This window comes from Vigna angularis, chromosome 10 (assembly GCF_016808095.1).
Source record: "Vigna angularis cultivar LongXiaoDou No.4 chromosome 10, ASM1680809v1, whole genome shotgun sequence".
In the NCBI taxonomy this organism is placed as follows: Eukaryota; Viridiplantae; Streptophyta; class Magnoliopsida; order Fabales; family Fabaceae; genus Vigna; species Vigna angularis.
In genome coordinates this window covers 30,676,214-30,693,864 of record NC_068979.1, presented here as the reverse complement: position 1 = coordinate 30,693,864, position 17,651 = coordinate 30,676,214, and the positions used below count along the sequence as shown (strand labels likewise).

At 34.9% G+C, this 17,651-nt stretch overlaps 1 protein-coding gene across 1 annotated transcript; it reads left to right on the top strand.

Moving 5' to 3' along the window:
* The first annotated feature begins 1,904 nt into the window (after positions 1 to 1,904).
* Positions 1,905 to 16,220, top strand: LOC108334982 (myosin-6-like). The gene is made up of 36 exons (XM_017570900.2): positions 1,905 to 2,042; positions 2,134 to 2,279; positions 2,547 to 2,703; positions 2,917 to 2,975; positions 3,092 to 3,251; positions 3,494 to 3,643; positions 3,742 to 3,884; positions 3,971 to 4,117; positions 4,220 to 4,321; positions 4,810 to 4,867; positions 4,956 to 5,057; positions 5,490 to 5,527; positions 5,701 to 5,827; positions 5,914 to 6,084; positions 6,168 to 6,299; positions 6,389 to 6,498; positions 6,596 to 6,656; positions 6,862 to 7,039; positions 7,148 to 7,353; positions 7,688 to 7,807; positions 8,452 to 8,550; positions 9,065 to 9,286; positions 10,356 to 10,495; positions 10,588 to 10,705; positions 11,179 to 11,259; positions 11,365 to 11,535; positions 12,190 to 12,327; positions 12,910 to 13,089; positions 13,849 to 13,947; positions 14,052 to 14,122; positions 14,224 to 14,323; positions 14,472 to 14,528; positions 14,777 to 14,833; positions 15,405 to 15,488; positions 15,580 to 15,659; positions 15,752 to 16,220. The coding sequence occupies exons 1-36, from the start codon at positions 1,920 to 1,922 to the stop codon at positions 15,867 to 15,869; spliced, it is 4,305 nt and encodes a 1,434-aa protein (XP_017426389.1). The 5' UTR covers positions 1,905 to 1,919; the 3' UTR covers positions 15,870 to 16,220.
* The last annotated feature ends 1,431 nt before the right edge of the window (positions 16,221 to 17,651 follow it).

Here is a 17,651-nt window from a genome sequence, read left to right as displayed (position 1 = left end):
ATCGCATGATGGCATAGTACATACGTGCATGTGGGAGATTCATGTGCGAACAATGAATCCAAGGTGTGAAGAAACAACGAGGGATTCAGAGATTTTCTATTTTAGTTGGAAGTGTATATGGCATTTTGTGAGAGGAATAAGGACAGCATGTGAAGTTGGATTTCATGGTGTGCCAGTTACATAAGATTAGGATACATAGTTGTTGGAGATATACCTACACACATAGTTGTTGTTTGTGATCACATTTCATGTGTCATGCTATAACTTGTTTGTGTTGTTGGGGAAGACACGCACCAGACAATTGGCTTGAGACATAGAAGGAAAAAAGTGAGACAGAAACAAGAGAAGAGAATAGAGGGAGATAGTTGCAGAGGAGGGGTTAGCATAGGTTGGATCATCTTCTTGTGAAAAGCCACGTGATTGTGAAGCCTCTTCTGCAACGCCACTTTCCCGGGGTGACTCCCATTTGAATCTTCCAATCTTCACACCAAGAAAAGACCAACTTATATATATATATATATATATATATATCACTAGCAAGTTTCTTTTAGTTAGAGTTAGATAGACAGACAGATAGCTCAGCAAGATAATTTAGTCCTTGCTCCTTAGATATTCAATATTCTCAAGTCATTTCTCCACATTGCTTGGTAGACTCTGGTGATGCAATCCAAGGTTTGAGTAGCTGATCCTCCGATTCATTTGGGCGCATACCATTTTGTTGGCAATGGTAATAATTTTTCTGCACTTTCAATTTCACATTGTGTTACTTTTCCTTTCGTGCCCTTTAGTTAGACAGTCCGTTGTTTTTACAGTCATTTGCTTTACTTCAAATAAGCAGTTTTTATTCACCTGGCGTTGTTTTAGTGTCAGCAACCATTGGAAGCTTTTCCTCATTTGTTTTAGTTCAAGAACATGGAGATGGTTGAAATTCTTTGGTGACAAGTGCTTTAAAGTGTTTTAGCACATTTTGGGCCAGACAAATCTTAATATGGCTAGATTATGTCTGATTCTAGTTTCTCTGAAGTTGATGTATGATATCATATATCGGGATGGTTTAAGTAGATGTGGATGCACGGTTTTATTCTCAGAAAAATAACCAGAAATGTTTGTGGTTAAAAACAGATGCGCCTTAACAAATATCATGCAGAAGTGTTTTTTTTTTTACTTTAATTATGGATGACAATGTTTTTGAAGTTTATAGGAGCTTAACTAGGTGGCATTTACTATGTTGTCATGTAAAAAAGTGTTGGCTTCATTTATGTGATTGACCTTTACATGTAATGTGGGAGCAAAGTCTCACCAGCTGGTTTGCACGTCAACAAATGATGCCAATATAAATTGAAATGAGATTTTACTGTGATGATAAAGGCACTGATTATTCTTTTGAATGCACAGGCTGGTCAACTGAATCTTGTAGTGGGGTCCCATGTTTGGGTAGAGGACCCTGAGTTAGCTTGGATAGATGGAGAAATCCAGGAATCTAAAAAGGACGAGGTCACGATTCTCTTTGAATCGGGCACGAGGGTGAGTCTCCTGAATCTATGGTAAATCTGTAGCACACACACAAATGGTGCAAACAAAATTTTCTCCTTCCGGTATATTTAGTTCCTTTCTCCATTGCTTTGTACTTTTTGAGGCCATTGTGGGTGTGTGATGCATTATTATATGGGTGAAAAGGAATATCACAGTATGTGATAGAGTTTGAACCTTCCCTATGCATCTGATGTTCACATCATGGATACTTCTTTAGCAAGGAATTCTGTAGTTTATCTAAAATCTTGTCAAGAAGTTTGTTTGCAATATTTTTCCATTATACTTCAGAGTTAAACCAATTCACTAACGCAAAGAGATTATTAAACTATTGAAAGCACTCAACACCATGTGCATCTCCGTTGCAGGTTGTGAGCAAATCCGCTAACATGTATCCCAAAGATCCAGAATTCCCACCTGCTGGTGTGGAAGATATGACAAGACTGGCATATCTGCATGAACCAGGAGTTCTTCAGAATTTGCATATTCGATATTCCCTAAATGATATCTATGTAAGATGTCAAATTTATATTTCGGATGTGCTTTCTTTTGCTGCGACACTCACTGCAATGAACTTTTAACTTTTTGTGGTGGTGTTTGCAGACTTACACAGGAAATATATTGATAGCTGTGAACCCTTTTCAAAGGTTACCTCATTTGACTGAAACTAGTACCATGGCAAAGTATAAAGCTGCGGCTTTTGGTGAGCAGAGCCCGCATCCTTTTGCAATTGCAAGTTCTGCATATAGGTACCTTGTTGCTGCTCTCAGTTTTCTATGCTTTGGTTGGCGGCTTTAACCTGTTTCTATGCTTTGAAGACGATAACAGGTCTAGATAATTAAGAAACAAATAAGTTTGGTGTATCATGGAGCGCATACCATTTGAGAGTTTTTATTTTTAGCTTTTGCATCCATCGCTACAACTTTTGCCAGTATTAAGGTTCATGGCAATTGCCAACGATATAAAATAAAGAATAAGACATGTCTGCTTTCACTAACTAAGATAACTGTCTGCAGAAAGATGATAAACGAAGAAAAAAGCCAATCTATTTTGGTTAGTGGAGAAAGTGGAGCTGGCAAGACAGAGAGTACAAAGATGCTTATGCATTATCTTGCTTTTTTGGGAGGGAGAGCAGCAACTGAAGGACGGTCTGTGGAGCAACAAGTTCTCGAGGTAAAAAACTAAATCATGACCTGCATTTTGATTATGTTTCTGCTTTTTGGTTTTCTTGTCCAACCACGGGTTTTTCCAAGCTCACTGGACCAGATATTAATCTCACTCACGGTATTATTATGATTGTCAACGGTCCGATAAGTTTAGTATACATTCTTGAGAAATTTAATTTTGGAGTATTACTTATTTTTCTTGTTATTTACACTTGTGCAGTCCAATCCAGTTTTAGAAGCATTTGGCAATGCAAAGACAGTTAGGAATAATAATTCTAGGTACTGAGTTTGTTGTCCAGTAAGATCTTTTTTCCTCTTCTTTGTAATTTCCTCTGCACCCTCTTTTGCCTAAATTGATTTAAAGTCTGTCCTAAGCTTACATAGTATAATTTCAGTCGTTTTGGTAAGTTTGTGGAGATTCAGTTTGATCAAAAGGGGAGAATTTCAGGAGCTGCTATCAGAACATATTTGCTGGAACGATCCCGTGTTTGTCAAGTTTCTGATCCTGAGAGAAACTATCATTGCTTTTATATGCTGTGTGCTGCACCAAAAGAGGTACATTATTATTCTTCCTTGTTTTGGTACAACAATGACAAAGAGGTTTAAATTTTATAAGCTCAAATTATCCAATTCCCTCGTCACTACCTTGATCCGAGTAGCTTACAGGATTCATGGTTTCATAACAAAAAGTTCATGAGCATTCTCTACATGCATATGAGCTTCAAAAGTTGTGTTTTGAAGTTTATTAAGTTAGCTTATAAGATTCATTGTTTTTATTTGAGTTTTCCCATGTCTAGGAATCTGGTAAGTACAAATTGGGAGATCCAAGAAAATTCCATTACCTTAATCAATCAAATTGCATTGAGTTGGATGGGTTGGATGATTCTAAGGAGTACCTTGCAACTAGGAGAGCTATGGAGGTTGTTGGGATCAGCGGAGATGAGCAGGTACCCCTCAGTAACATTCCCATTGGAGAGTGTGTGTATGTTTCTTCTTTTTTCTTTTTATTGTTGTCATTAGAAAAATTCCTCATCCCTCTTCTCAGGATGCTATATTTCGAATAGTAGCTGCAGTACTTCATTTAGGAAACATTGAGTTTATTAAGGGTTCGGAAGATGAGTTGGATTCCTCTCAGCCCAAGGATGAAAAATCCATTTACCACCTAAAAACAGCAGCCGAGCTTTTGATGTAAGTGAAGTCGCCAATTTACTTGTTTCTTACGAAGATTAATCTTCAAGCTATTGCATCTATGGTTATTTGTTTGATTGTGGAAGGTGTGACGAGAAGTCCCTTGAAGACTCTTTCTGCAAACGTGTTATGGTGACTCGTGGTGACACCATAACAAAATCACTTGATCCAACTGCTGCAGCCCTCAGCAGAGATGCATTGGCTAAAATAGTTTATTCAAGGCTTTTTGACTGGTATATCTATGATGTTCAATAAGTTTACCTGTCCTTATAAAATCTAATTTCAATATGTTTAAGTTTTTGTAATTCGATTTGTGCAAACATTTGTTGATGTAGGATTGTGTGCAAGATAAACAACACTATTGGGCAAGATCCAGATTCAACTAAATTGATTGGAGTTCTTGATATATATGGATTTGAGAGTTTCAAAACCAACAGGTGCTCTTCCATTTGCCTTTTTTTTCCCATCTGTTTCACATGAAGTGGGATTATTAACTATAGGAACTTATGTGCTCTGTGTCAGTGAATTATGATACACAAGTTCATAAAGCCATTAATTTCTTTCTAAAGCATTAGGTTACAATATTCACGAATGTGGGTCTGTTCTTCTTTGGCTGCCATAGATTTTGTTTTGCTAGATGGACACAAGATAAATGGTTCAAAAGAACACTGAAGTGATAATGGGACAAGATTTAATGTAGCATGGCTTTAACTAAAGTTGTTGTAAAGATGGCAAAAATAGTGTATGTGTTGATAGTCATGTTAAGTATTGCTGTATTGTCAGTGTCTCTGTCACCATTCCGGAATTATTGTGTTTTTGATATTACACTCTATAATTAGTGATTATCATTTAATTTTTTGGATCGACCTTTTTATGTGCCTTGTTACTAACTTTTGGAACTCTTCTATCTAATGGTCACGCCCAGCTTTGAGCAATTTTGTATCAATTTAACAAATGAGAAATTACAGCAGCATTTCAACCAGGTTAGTTTCTTTTGTTTTCTCCATCTTGTTGGAATTCATTTTTGTGGTAAACAATTTCTGAAGGCTCAATTAACATTTCATTATGCAGCACGTCTTCAAGATGGAGCAAGAGGAATATACAAAGGAAGAGATTAATTGGAGTTATATTGAGTTCGTTGATAATCAAGATGTTCTTGATCTCATAGAGAAGGTGTAATTTACACTTTCATCCATTTTTCAATTGTAGGAGAGTTTTATCAATTTGGCATCTCATGATTTTATAACATGCATTTTTATTCACATTTCGATGGCTTCACCATTTACATAAGACAATATTAGTGATGATAATACATGTATTGCACAACATTTTCATGATGTCTGTTTTCTAAAACTTCCCATCCAAATAAAAACTAATCAGTAACGTACATTTGTTGAGAATAGTGAATAGTCGTTATTGTATTAATGTTATAATTACATAGACTTTCTTATAAAATGAAGTAAATTTCTTTCATCTTACTAGCTATTTACAAACAGAGTGCATTGATTGCTTGTACATCTAACTTCACATGTATTTGAACTTTAACGAGATGTACTTGTTTGTTTGGATTCTACATTTCTAATTGATGTATTCCTATAATTTCAGAAACCTGGTGGTGTTATTGCTCTCCTGGATGAGGCCTGGTATGTATTTAATGACTGAATAGTTCAAATACCTGTCTTATGGTTATTCTTTTAGATATGGAATGACTAATCTGATACATTTTTCATTAATATTCATCTATATGTATTGAGTAATGATATCTGCATATGCATATCCTCTGAGATTGTGAGGTTGTCCTGCTTATTCTTTGTAGTATGTTTCCAAGATCAACGCATGAAACATTTGCTGAAAAGCTATACCAAACCTTTAAAGACAACAAACGCTTCAGCAAGCCAAAGTTGTCTCGCACAGACTTTACCATTAACCACTATGCTGGTGATGTAAGTGAAATACATTTCTGTTTGCATAGTTATTACCATTAACAACATAGGAAAAAGGATTTATATATGATGATTTTCAATTTCAGGTCACTTATCAAACTGATTTTTTCCTTGATAAAAATAAAGACTACGTTGTTCCAGAGCATGCTGCTCTACTCAGTGCTTCGAAGTGCCCCTTTGTTTCAGGGTTGTTCCCTCCTTTACCCGAGGAAACTACAAAATCGACAAAGTTCTCTTCTATAGCCACTCAGTTTAAGGTCTGTTTTGTTTTGCCAAGCCTATAATGCAAATTATCTGCGTTGTACTTATCTGTATTATTCTTTATGCATGTTTTACGAAGCTACAACTGCAATCTTTGCTTGAAACACTAAACGCTACCGAGCCTCACTATATTCGTTGTGTAAAGCCAAATAATCTTCTCAAGCCTGGGATATTCGAGAACAATAATGTGTTGCAGCAGCTTCGGTGTGGAGTAAGTTCAATGCCATTTTGGCTGTGTTCTCTTGTCTGACATGATTATTCTGGCCAAGTGAATTGAGACTTTGTGGATGCCATTCACAGGGAGTAATGGAGGCAATTCGGATAAGTTGTGCTGGATATCCCACTAGAAAGTCCTTTGATGAATTTGTTCAGCGGTTTACCATCCTGGAATCTTCAGTTCTGAAAGCATGGTATTTTCATCCCTTTCCATTTTCTGTTTTTCCTTTTCCATTCATCTTATATGAATCTGATTGTGGTTCATTCAAAACCTTAACCATGTATTCACAGCCCTGATGAGGTGACGGCTTGCAAGAGGCTTCTAGATAGAGCGAACCTTAAAGACTATCAGGTGCCAATTTATCCAACCGGAGTTTCTGTTGATCTCAGTTGTAACATTTAAATTTCTTGCTGGTTACATGGATGGGAATTAAATGTTTTTGAAGACTTTCTTTTTTCCTTTTCCAATGGTTTAATTAACACCATGGAGAAAACAGGAGTTGTTCCAGCTAGTACAAACAAAGTTACTCTTGCTGACTGAACTATTCCCATTGCAGATTGGAAAGACAAAAGTGTTTCTAAGAGCAGGTCAAATGGCAGAACTAGATGCATGTCGTGCTGAGGTCCTAGGATTGTCTGCAAGTGTTATTCAGAGAAAAGTCCGCACGTTTCTCTGTCGGAAACAATACGTCTTATTGCAGTTGTCGGCCATAGAACTTCAAAGGGTTGCGAAAGGTGTCATTTATGTGAATCCTTTAGGCCTTTTTCAAGTGTTTTACCATGTAATCAATGAAAGACAATTATGTGTTGATTACACATTTCTGTGCTCTGCATTTAATGCAGGACAACTTGCACGACGTCAGTATGAATGCATGAGGAGGGAAGCCGCTTCTATAAAACTTCAGAAAGATTTCCGCATGTATATTTCCAGAAAGTCTTACAAAACTAAATATGCCTCAGCGATTTGTATTCAAACTGGTATGCGAGGGATGGCTGCTAGAAATGATCTTAGCTTTAGGAGACGGACAAAAGCTGCAATTATTATTCAGGTAGGACAGAGGAGAGTTTTCTTCTTAGTTAAGAGGACTACTGTCTGAAATATTACCTTTGTTTTCTTTCAATCATGGGTATTAAGATGCAAACTTTTTACCCTCCATTGACACCATAATGGAAGGAACTTTGTTTACTGGACTCCCCATCATATATTGATATTCAATTTCTCTGTTAAGCAGATGTTCAACCCAAATGTGTCTTTTACTTTAAGCACTGGAAAGTGTTACAGCAATTGGTTGTCTCAACAGTGATCATATATTCCTACTATACGATATTTGGTGTGTTATACATAAAATATGATTAATTTAATTTGTTTTTTCCTTATCATAGGCTCGGCAAAGATGTCATTCGGCTCGTACTTATCACCTGAAGCTAAAGAAAGCAGCAATTTTTGCACAGTGTTCCTGGAGAAGAACAATAGCACGGAGAGAACTTCGAAAGCTTAGAATGGTGCTCCCTCTTCCCTCTTGATTACTTTACTTGATTCTTCAAACATTAGCGAACTTCAAGTGTTTTTCATTTTAAAAGTAACTGGCATTCTTAAACAATTTGATTTTATTGTCTCTCATAAATTCATCAGTTTTATTACCATAAATTTCATAATATCACTATTGTATACTACTATATGTTGCTTTGCTCTTAGATTATATAATTTTGTAAAGAAGTCAGTTATGTGGCTATTCTTTGTATTATCTCATGCTTTTAGAGATAAGGGTTGAAACCAAGTTCAATTGGGCTTTGTAAGCTGACGATTGTCAGTTACTAGAGTTAGTTAAACTCCAGTTCTCTATTATACAGTAACTCTGACAGATGTAACCTAACAACATATGTACTGTTGGGTACATATAAAGGCACTGACAACACTGCAACTTTTAGATTCCTCATTCTCTCTCTTTCAGAGTCCTCTCAATGCAGTAAACCAGTTAGCACCAACTAATTTAACTATGAATCTGTTTGAAATGATTTTAATGTTTGGAAAGTGTTATTTTATCCCTTTAAATGTGAAAATGCCGTGCTATATCTATTATACATGTGTATAAGATTGCAACAATGGTTTTGTATATGAAAAAGATCTAAATTTTAACTTACTGCAGGCTGCCAGGGAAGCTAAAGCACTTGAAGAGGCAAAAAATAATCTGGAAAAGCAAGTCAAAGAGTTAACTTCAAGTCTAGAAGAAGAAAAGGCGATGAGGGTAAATTATTTATAGTAAATGAAAATGCAGAAGCATGATACAGTTTCTTCATGCCTACTATTGCTAATTTGGTTATTTTTTTACCTATAAAGCATAGCTCTAGTGGTATTATTTCAACAACATTCTAAATGTTTCGGTTCATTGTGATATTGAGGAAGCCAAGACACGGGAAAATGAAAAACTACAGCAAGCTTTGCAAGAGAAGGAGCTTCAATTCCAAGAAATTAAGGAAGCCAATACAAGGGAAACTGAAAAACTACAAGAGGCTTTGAAAGAGATGGAGCTTCAGTTCCAAGAAATTAAGGAAGCCAAGACACAGGAAACTGAAAAACTACAACATGCTTTGAAAGAGATGGAGCTTCAGTTCCAAGAAATCAAGGAAGGCAAGGGACAGGAAACTGAAAAACTACAAAATGCTTTGAAAGAGATGGAGCTTCAGTTCCAAGAAATTAATGAATCCAAGACACAGGAAACTGAAAAACTACAAAATGCTTTGAAAGAGATGGAACTTCAGTTCCAAGAAATTCAGGAAGCCAAGACACAGGAAACTGAAAAACTAGAACATGCTTTGAAAGAGATGGAGCTTCAGTTCCAGGAAACTAAGGCAGCGCTCATTCAGGAACAAGAAGCTGCCAAGAAATTAGCTGATCAAAACCCAACTATACAGGAGAAATCTGTTAATGATGTTGACAATGAATTGATCAGTAAGCTTACAGCAGAAAATGGTCAACTCAAGGTAACCATTGTATAAAAGGTGTTTGATAAATTTATGCTGCCAAGTGCGTCATAGTATTCAAAGTTATCATTATTCTGCATTCTTTACAGGAACTGGTTAATTCTTTGGAAAAGAAAACTTTGCAGGAGATACCTGCTAATGTTACTTACAATGAGTTGATCAGTAAACTTACTTCAGAAAATGAAAATCTTAAGGTATAAATTAAATGTTAAGTGTTTGAAATCTATGTACTATCCTTATTGTTATTATTATTATCATTATTTTCTCTGTTTTACAGGAACGGATTAATTCATTGGAAAAGAAAACTGTACAGGAGTTTCCAGTTAACCTTACTGACAATGAGTTGATCAATAAACTTACTTCAGAAAATGAAAACCTTAAGGTATAAATTATATATTAAGTGTTTGAAAGTTATGCATTTCCATTATTATTTTTATCATTATCATTATTTTTTCTGCTTTACAGGAACGGATTAATCTTACTGACAATGAGTTGATCAATAAACTTACTTCAGAAAATGAACATCTTAAGGTATAAATTGTGGTGCCACTATAGTCAGGATGGCAAACAACATAGTTATGCCTTAGAACTCTCATTTATTTTGAAAAAAGTGTTTGAAATTTACGTTGCATCATCATTGTTATTTTTTATGTTTACAGGAACGGATTAATTCATTGGAAAAGAAAAGGGTACAGGAGTTTCCTGCTAATGTTACTGAAAATGAGTTGATCAATAAATTTGACTCCGAAAAGGAAAATGTTAAGGTATGAATTAAATAATAAATGTTTGAAATTTGTGTTACGGTTATTTTTTTGCTTTGAGAGGAACTGACAAATTCATTGGAAAAGAAAACTGTACAGGAGTCTCCTGATGTTACTGAAAAAGAGTTGATCAATAAACTTGACTCAGAAAAGGAAAATGTTAAGGTATAAATTAAATAATAAATGTCTGAAATTTTTTCTACGGTTCTTTTTATGCTCTAGAGGAACTTACTAATTCATTGGAAAAGAAAACTCTACAGGAGTCTCCTGTTAACGCTACCGACAATGAGTTCATTAGTAAACTTAAGACAGAAAACGAACAGCTTAAGGTAAAAATTGATGAAACAGAGAGGAAATATGAAGAATGTAACAAGATTAGTGAGGAGCGCATGAATCAAATCATAGAGACAGAATCAAAGATGATTGAGATAAAGACAAATATGCAGAGGTTCGTATGTTGGTGTTTGTTTTTGCAGATATGCATTATAAGGAATATTAGATGCTCTCTTTGGTTTGATTTGTAGCTTACTTATGTGCTAGGCTTGAAGAAAAAGTGTCCGATATGGAAACTGAGAATCAAGTTTTGCGGCAGCAAACCTTGTTGAGTTCATCATCATCCAGAAGAATGTCAGGAAAGTTTTCCCCTGCTACAGTTCCGGTAAATACAAGATCATTGCTTATTAAGTGATGTTGTTGGTACTCTTAGTTGTCTATATACATTCCCCATCAATTTACTTTTAATTCAAAATTTTCAAATTATCCTCAATTAAATCATTTTTGTTTAATGCTGGTCCTAACTCCTATGTAATTGTATTCTTTGTTGTCTATTCACACCTTGAGGACAATTTGAAAATTTTCAATTAAACCAAGTTAATGAGTAATGTGAATTAATAATTCTTTGTCGCCACAGTCACTGACTATCATCCTTGTTTACCCTCACTGGAGATTATATTAATGTCTTTTTCTGCTCTTGCTACTGTAGCCTGCGGAAAATGGCCAGGTAATGAGGGCCTTATATTTGAAATCCCTTTTACTTTTCTTGTAATTTATGCGTTTTCTTTGTTTCAAAAAGAGAAAAGTTTTCCACCTGTCCTTTTATAAAGATTTTGAAGAAAAGTTTATTTTCTATAGGCGCAACAGACTTCTGCTCCTGCAAAAACATTTGGTTCAGAGGATAGTAAAGTAAGAAGATCTCTTATGGAGAGACATCAAGTATGCTATTGTAGAACAATTGTTTCTTAATAATGTATGTAATTATACTTTTATGTACTTTTGTAGCATTTATTCATATTATCTTTATTTGATTTCTGTGTATAGGAGAGCATAGATGTTCTTTTCAAATGTGTGACAAAAGATCTCGGATTCTGTGAAGGAAAACCTGTTGCAGCATTTACCCTTTACAATTGTCTGCTACATTGGAAATCTTTTGAAGCAGAAAAAACCAGCATATTTGATCGTCTTATTCAGATTATTGGTTCTGAAATAGAGGTAATTTTTTATTTACTCAATCTATTTTTGCATTTGTCTTTCAGAGGTAAAGTTTAGCACATTTAGTCTTTGAAAATTAATTCAGCCATGACAATGAGAACCTTTAATAGTAGAAAGGATTTGTAGTTACTTCTTAACACCTACTCAAAGCGAATAATATTCAAAATACTGATGACTGACTTGTATTACTGTTGGCTATCCAATTCAGAGAACTATGATTACAACTTTTCTGTTACTCCAAAGCTTCAAAGATAGAGGACCTCTGCTGCCAGAGGCATCGTTTAGTAAATTTGTTGACAGTCTTGAAAACTTAAAAGATTTCTAAGTGGCTGGGTTTTTAAGTCGTATTAAGTTTATTAAAAAGGATGATTACACTCTTGTATATAGAATACATTACATTTAATTAAGGAATTTGAAGAGATTAAAAATATGGACAATAATTCAGAATAAGCTTGATACCATGTCAGATTTCATTTTAAATTTGATTAGCACCAAGTGAAGTTGCTCAATAGTTATATAAGGCGGACGTTCCAAGAATTGAGGCTGATAATGTGGAACTTTCTAACATTTAGAACTGCCACTTTATAGAAAAAAAGTGATGTGTAGTTTATTTCAATGTGGTCTCACATGATATTCAACTTAACAATTTTGCAGGATCCAGACAAAAATGATTGTATGGCTTATTGGCTATCCAACACATCTTCTTTGTTTTTCCATCTTCATCGATGTTTAAGAGTACCAACAGCGCGGAAACCTCCCACTCCAACATCATTTTTTGGGAGGATGGCGCAGGTATCAAGTTTCTTTATTGCTACCCAAGTTAACATGTCTTGAGCATAAGCTCCATATTGGGTAATTCTGCAGATCAATATTTCATTTGTAGATATGATTGTTTAGGTGCTATATATTATATGCTAGTATGAAATTAATTAAACTGTGAATGAAGGTTGTCAATAGGATGTGGTTTTCTCCTTATTGCCTGTAGCATGCTACATGAATACACTTTTCTCTGAAGCATGTAAGTGTCTAAAGTTCAATACTAATAAAGGCCAAAGAAAATGAAAAGGAAACTATGCAAGAATTGCTACCCAAAATCAGTAAAATTTCAATTATATTTCTATTATACACCTTGTTCTAGGCTAACAACTTTCTTTTATACAAAAAGTAATAAATTAATTTCTTGGTCTGATTTTTGTCTCAAATAAGAGGCAAAAAGGACTATTCTTGTGCTATAGTATCATCCATATACATTGTTCTTTTCATTTTAAATAGACACCAATAAATAATGGTATTTTACTTAACAAATATTGTGACTATTGATTATAGAGATAATGCCATTAAACTCACTATATGGAATTTGATGTTGTTTCTCAGGGTTTTCGCTCATCTAATAGTCTTTCCAGCAGTGCTTTTGATGTAGTGCATCAGGTTGATGCCAAGTATCCAGCTTTGCTTTTCAAGCAACAGCTTGCAGCTTACGTGGAAAAAATATATGGAATCGTTCGAGAAAATTTCAAGGCAGATTTGACACCTCTACTTTCTTCTTGCATTAAGGTATGGAGGCTGTGTAATTTATTATGGAATATTTCTTGGTATTCCTATTAGAAAGTGAGCTTTAAGCCTAACTCAACCCCACAAAACCGGCTTGTAAGGTGAGGTTTGCACCTCACTTATATATTATAAATTGGCCTTATCTCTAGTCGATGTGAGACTTCCAACACACCCCCTTCACGTCGAGGTATAGACATCTCGTGCGTGACAGTAGAAATTAATGGGTGGTCCGATAGTGGCCCGACAACGGGTGGAAACAGAAATGCCCACTTAGAACTCGCTAGGATAGGCTCTAACCATGGCTCTGATACCATATTAAGAAGTGGATTTTAAGCCTAACTCAACCTCATAAAACCGACTTGTAGGGTGAGGTTTGCACCCACCTATAAAGTATGAATTGGCCTTAACTCTAGTCGATGTGGAAGTCCCACATCGACTAAAGAAAAGGCCAAATTATAATATATAAGTGAGGTGCAAACCTCACCTTACAAGCTAGTTTTGTGGGATTGAGTTAGGCTTAAAACTCACTTTCTAATAATTCCTATGCATGTGGTGCCTGTGTGCAGCAAATTATAGGCCAATAGGATTAGTAGGTGGAATTAAGTGGAGGTAGCAAGAATCTACAGACTGTCGATTTCACTATGCTTATTCCACTTAATTTAGTTGACTATAGATCTATTTAGATGAATTTCACCTTAAGCATTTATATGAATTCCACTTTCACTATGCTTATTCCGCTTACGTATGATAATATGACTTCAGGCAGATAGAGAATCAAATGACAACAGTCAACAAGCTGGTTCTTGGCTCAGCATTATGGAATGCCTTAATAAATATCTCAAGATTATGAAAGAAAACTATGTATGTGAAGGTTTGACAGTACAGTGAATTGGTATCTGTACAGCCCTAGACTTCCAAGTCCTTTTTAATGTTATAGAGCAAACTGATTTTAAGTTTTGTCCCAGGTCCCTACTGTTCTAGTTCAAAAGCTATTTAATCAAATTTTTCAATACATCAATGTGGAACTCTTTAATAGGTAAACATGTCTTGTTTCATTCAACCCTTTTTACAGTAATGGACTAATTATAGGCATTGCATCTGGGTTGACTTGTTAATTGGAAATGCTATGTTCTCCAGCATTCTTTTGCATGGAGAATGCTGCACATTCAAACATGGAGAATATATAAAATCAGGTTTGGCAGAACTAGAAGGATGGTGTACTGAAGCAACGGAAGAGGTACAATGTGTCCACCCTTTTATAACTTTCCATTGCACACTGAAATCACTTACATTCTGCGAACAGTGATTTAAGAGTGTCTCCAAAAGTGTCAGAGTGTGTTCTAGAACTATAATTCTTATGTAGCTAATAACTATCTCTGTTGCAGTACATTGGCTCATCTTTGGATGAACTCAAACATGCAACACAAGCAGTTAAATTCTTGGTATGCCTAATGACCTCTTCTGTGATTGGAATACTTTTGCTTTTTAAACAGACTTCATACGTTGGATAAATTTAACCCAATTGATTAACATGTTACTCTAGACTTTCTCCCCTATTGAGAAAATAGTGAGATGACATTGCCTTGTTTCTATATTATTACTGCAAACATATGCATGAGAATTTTCCTAAATCTACAAACACTCAATCCTCTCCCTCCTTTTAACTTTTTTGATGAAATCACTTTTCCAGGTTGCTGAAAAGAAGGAAGACCTATCTTATGATGACCTTACAAACGACCTATGCCCTGTAAGTGTTTTCGTCTTATATGAGTGATTGATAACACTCAATATGAATACACGATCGTGCTTGTGATATAAATATGAACAGCAAACACTCAATATCCAACATTATCTTATTACAAATCCAACCGTGATATGCAACTTTAACTTTGACTAAATCTTTTCTATATGAGCAAAAAATGGAAAAGATTTTTCTTTCTATGTCTCCTGTGTTTACAAAGAAAGCTTGTTTTTCTCTCAACACTTTGTATTACTGATTAAGAGGTGCACTTCAGCTTAATATAGTACCCTTAATAGTTATAAGACCAACAACCTTCTTGCCTTATCTCACTGAGATCAGCAACATGAATAAGACACATTGTACTCACCAAATATAATATAGATTTAATATTTCTTGATTCCTTAAAATATGGAAAATTTACTGTATTTGAAACAACTTTAGACACTTACATGCTGCAAAGCAAAGAGTACTTACTGTATTTGAAACAACTAAAAACTTTTACAAACCTGTAATATACATAACAACTAGGTGCAATGTTTCTGTCACTCTAACATCTACGTATATGTGCTGAATTTAGGTCCTGAGTGCTCAACAACTTTATAGAATATGTACACTTTACTCTGATGATGATGATGACAAAAAACAAAGTGTATCAACAGATGTAAGCTGCATCTACCTATCTATCTATCCACATTTTTTCTTCTCAGCCATTGCTATGTAGCTATTGTGATCACTGCTATGTACCTGTGTAGGTCACTACTAGATTGAAGCTTCTGATGACAGATGATGCAGATGAAGATAGTAAAACCTACTTGTTGGAGGACAACACAAGGTAAACTCGCACATATACACTAGGATCAGTTACAAGAAAATCTACTTTAATTGAAACTGCACTCTTCACCTTTCACTGTTTCCAAACTGCAGCCATCCTATCATAGTTGAAGAGATTCCTTCTTCTCAAGATAAGAGCACTCCAAAAGTAAAACCGCCTGCAGAACTTCTTGAGAATGCAAACTTCCAATTTCTGCATGACTATTGCTAGTTCCCCTGTGATGCAGCTTAGCTTTTAAGGCTCAAAATGTGTTCTCCAATTCAACATCATGTTGTAAATCCACCCATTCTCACCCTGGCCCCTCCTCTTTTTTTCTTGTATTTTGTGAGCATTCATCCTGTATTGGTTGTGTTAGCAAAAAAGCAGGGTAGGTTTCATAACATCTGTTCACATTTTCTTTTCACCTCTTTTGTTATTAGATTATTTGGATGTTCACAAGGGGCGCAATTCTTTGTATTAGTGTGAAGAGAGAAAAGTTACCATTTGTAAAATAATGCTAGGAGTTGATCACTTAGATTTTGTTCTTCTGCCCTCAAATTTCACGTTGTAGAAATCATTATATTACCATTTTTGAAAGAGCATCATTCTTTGTACGTTTGTTAAACTTTGTCTCTTTCTTTTTGTTAATTTTAGATCTATTGTTAAACTTCATACATTTACTGTCATCGCTCCAGGGTTGTTCTCACAACTACTTGTGGACTCAATTACAAAAAGAAATATGGTTTTGTATTCATACACAAATAAGTTTTAATTATTGTTATTCTAATTAAGTATGTTCAATTGATTGAAATTCCGATGTTTATGACTTATTTTTATACTAAATTCTAATGAAGGATGTTTGTTCTTACAAATCTCTTTGACTTCAATATTCAAATATAGTTTTTACAAGAGAGGAAACTTTTATTTCTAGGCTTTAGAATTCGTCCAGTAGTCATAAAAAATAGGTAAAAGTAATGTGAACACAAGATTAAATAATCATTAGTGTGAACACAAAACTAATAATTACATTAGTATGAACATAACGGTGATCATTACACTATGATTACACAAAGTTAATTGTCTTAATCATTGTTATAGAAAATTCCAACATCATATGACTTTTATTAAGTGCTAAAAAAAGGTATATAAGCATGACTATGCTTCTTCTGAAGAACGATTGCTTAACAAACAACAGAACATGAAGATGCAAAGTGTTTTGTTTGGAAAACAATACAACACTATATAGTCTTATTTTGCATATGACAAAACACAAATGCTCTCAAATGATAAAGCACATAAAAGTGAACAAACCTTGTACTAAAATAAAAACACAAAAGATTATCATATGTTGCAAGGGATGTCTACCACATTAGAAGGAACTATTGAACAAAGAGCTAAAACTGATTTTTCTCACCAAATCCCTGAACAAAGCATTGTTAACTCTGGAAGAACCGTTTACTTCGTAGGGTGTTGGAGTTTAAGATAAATCAAGGTAAGGCACATTGTCCAAGACGGAGATAAGTACATTCAACTATTGGGATGTTGCTTAAAGGAAGAAAGAGAATTTATTATTACATGGAGTGCATTAAATTCACCCATCACTATCAAATGAAAGGAATGCATTCAAAAGAGCTATCAAATTCACCCATCACTAAACTGCTACCGATTGTCAAAAACAACTGATGCCGTATCCTTTCCCTTTACTAGTGTAAGTCGGAACTCAAGGAAGCATGATTGGACAAAAAAAAATGATTTTTAGACAAATACCCATTTTAAAGACACTAGAATCACAACCAGGGCTGAAAAAGTGAAAAAAAGACTCACATGTAGGATGATACTGCCATAGACTGTCCTTGAAAGACCAAAACACCACCATTGAGTGTCACGTTGGGCAAAAATGACAGCCCAAACCTACAATATTCAAGTCATTGGATGAAAATATGGCTCACGAGTCACAAATTGGAAAGCATTAATATTTAGACCTCACTGAATGAGAATGAAGCCGTTAGGCGA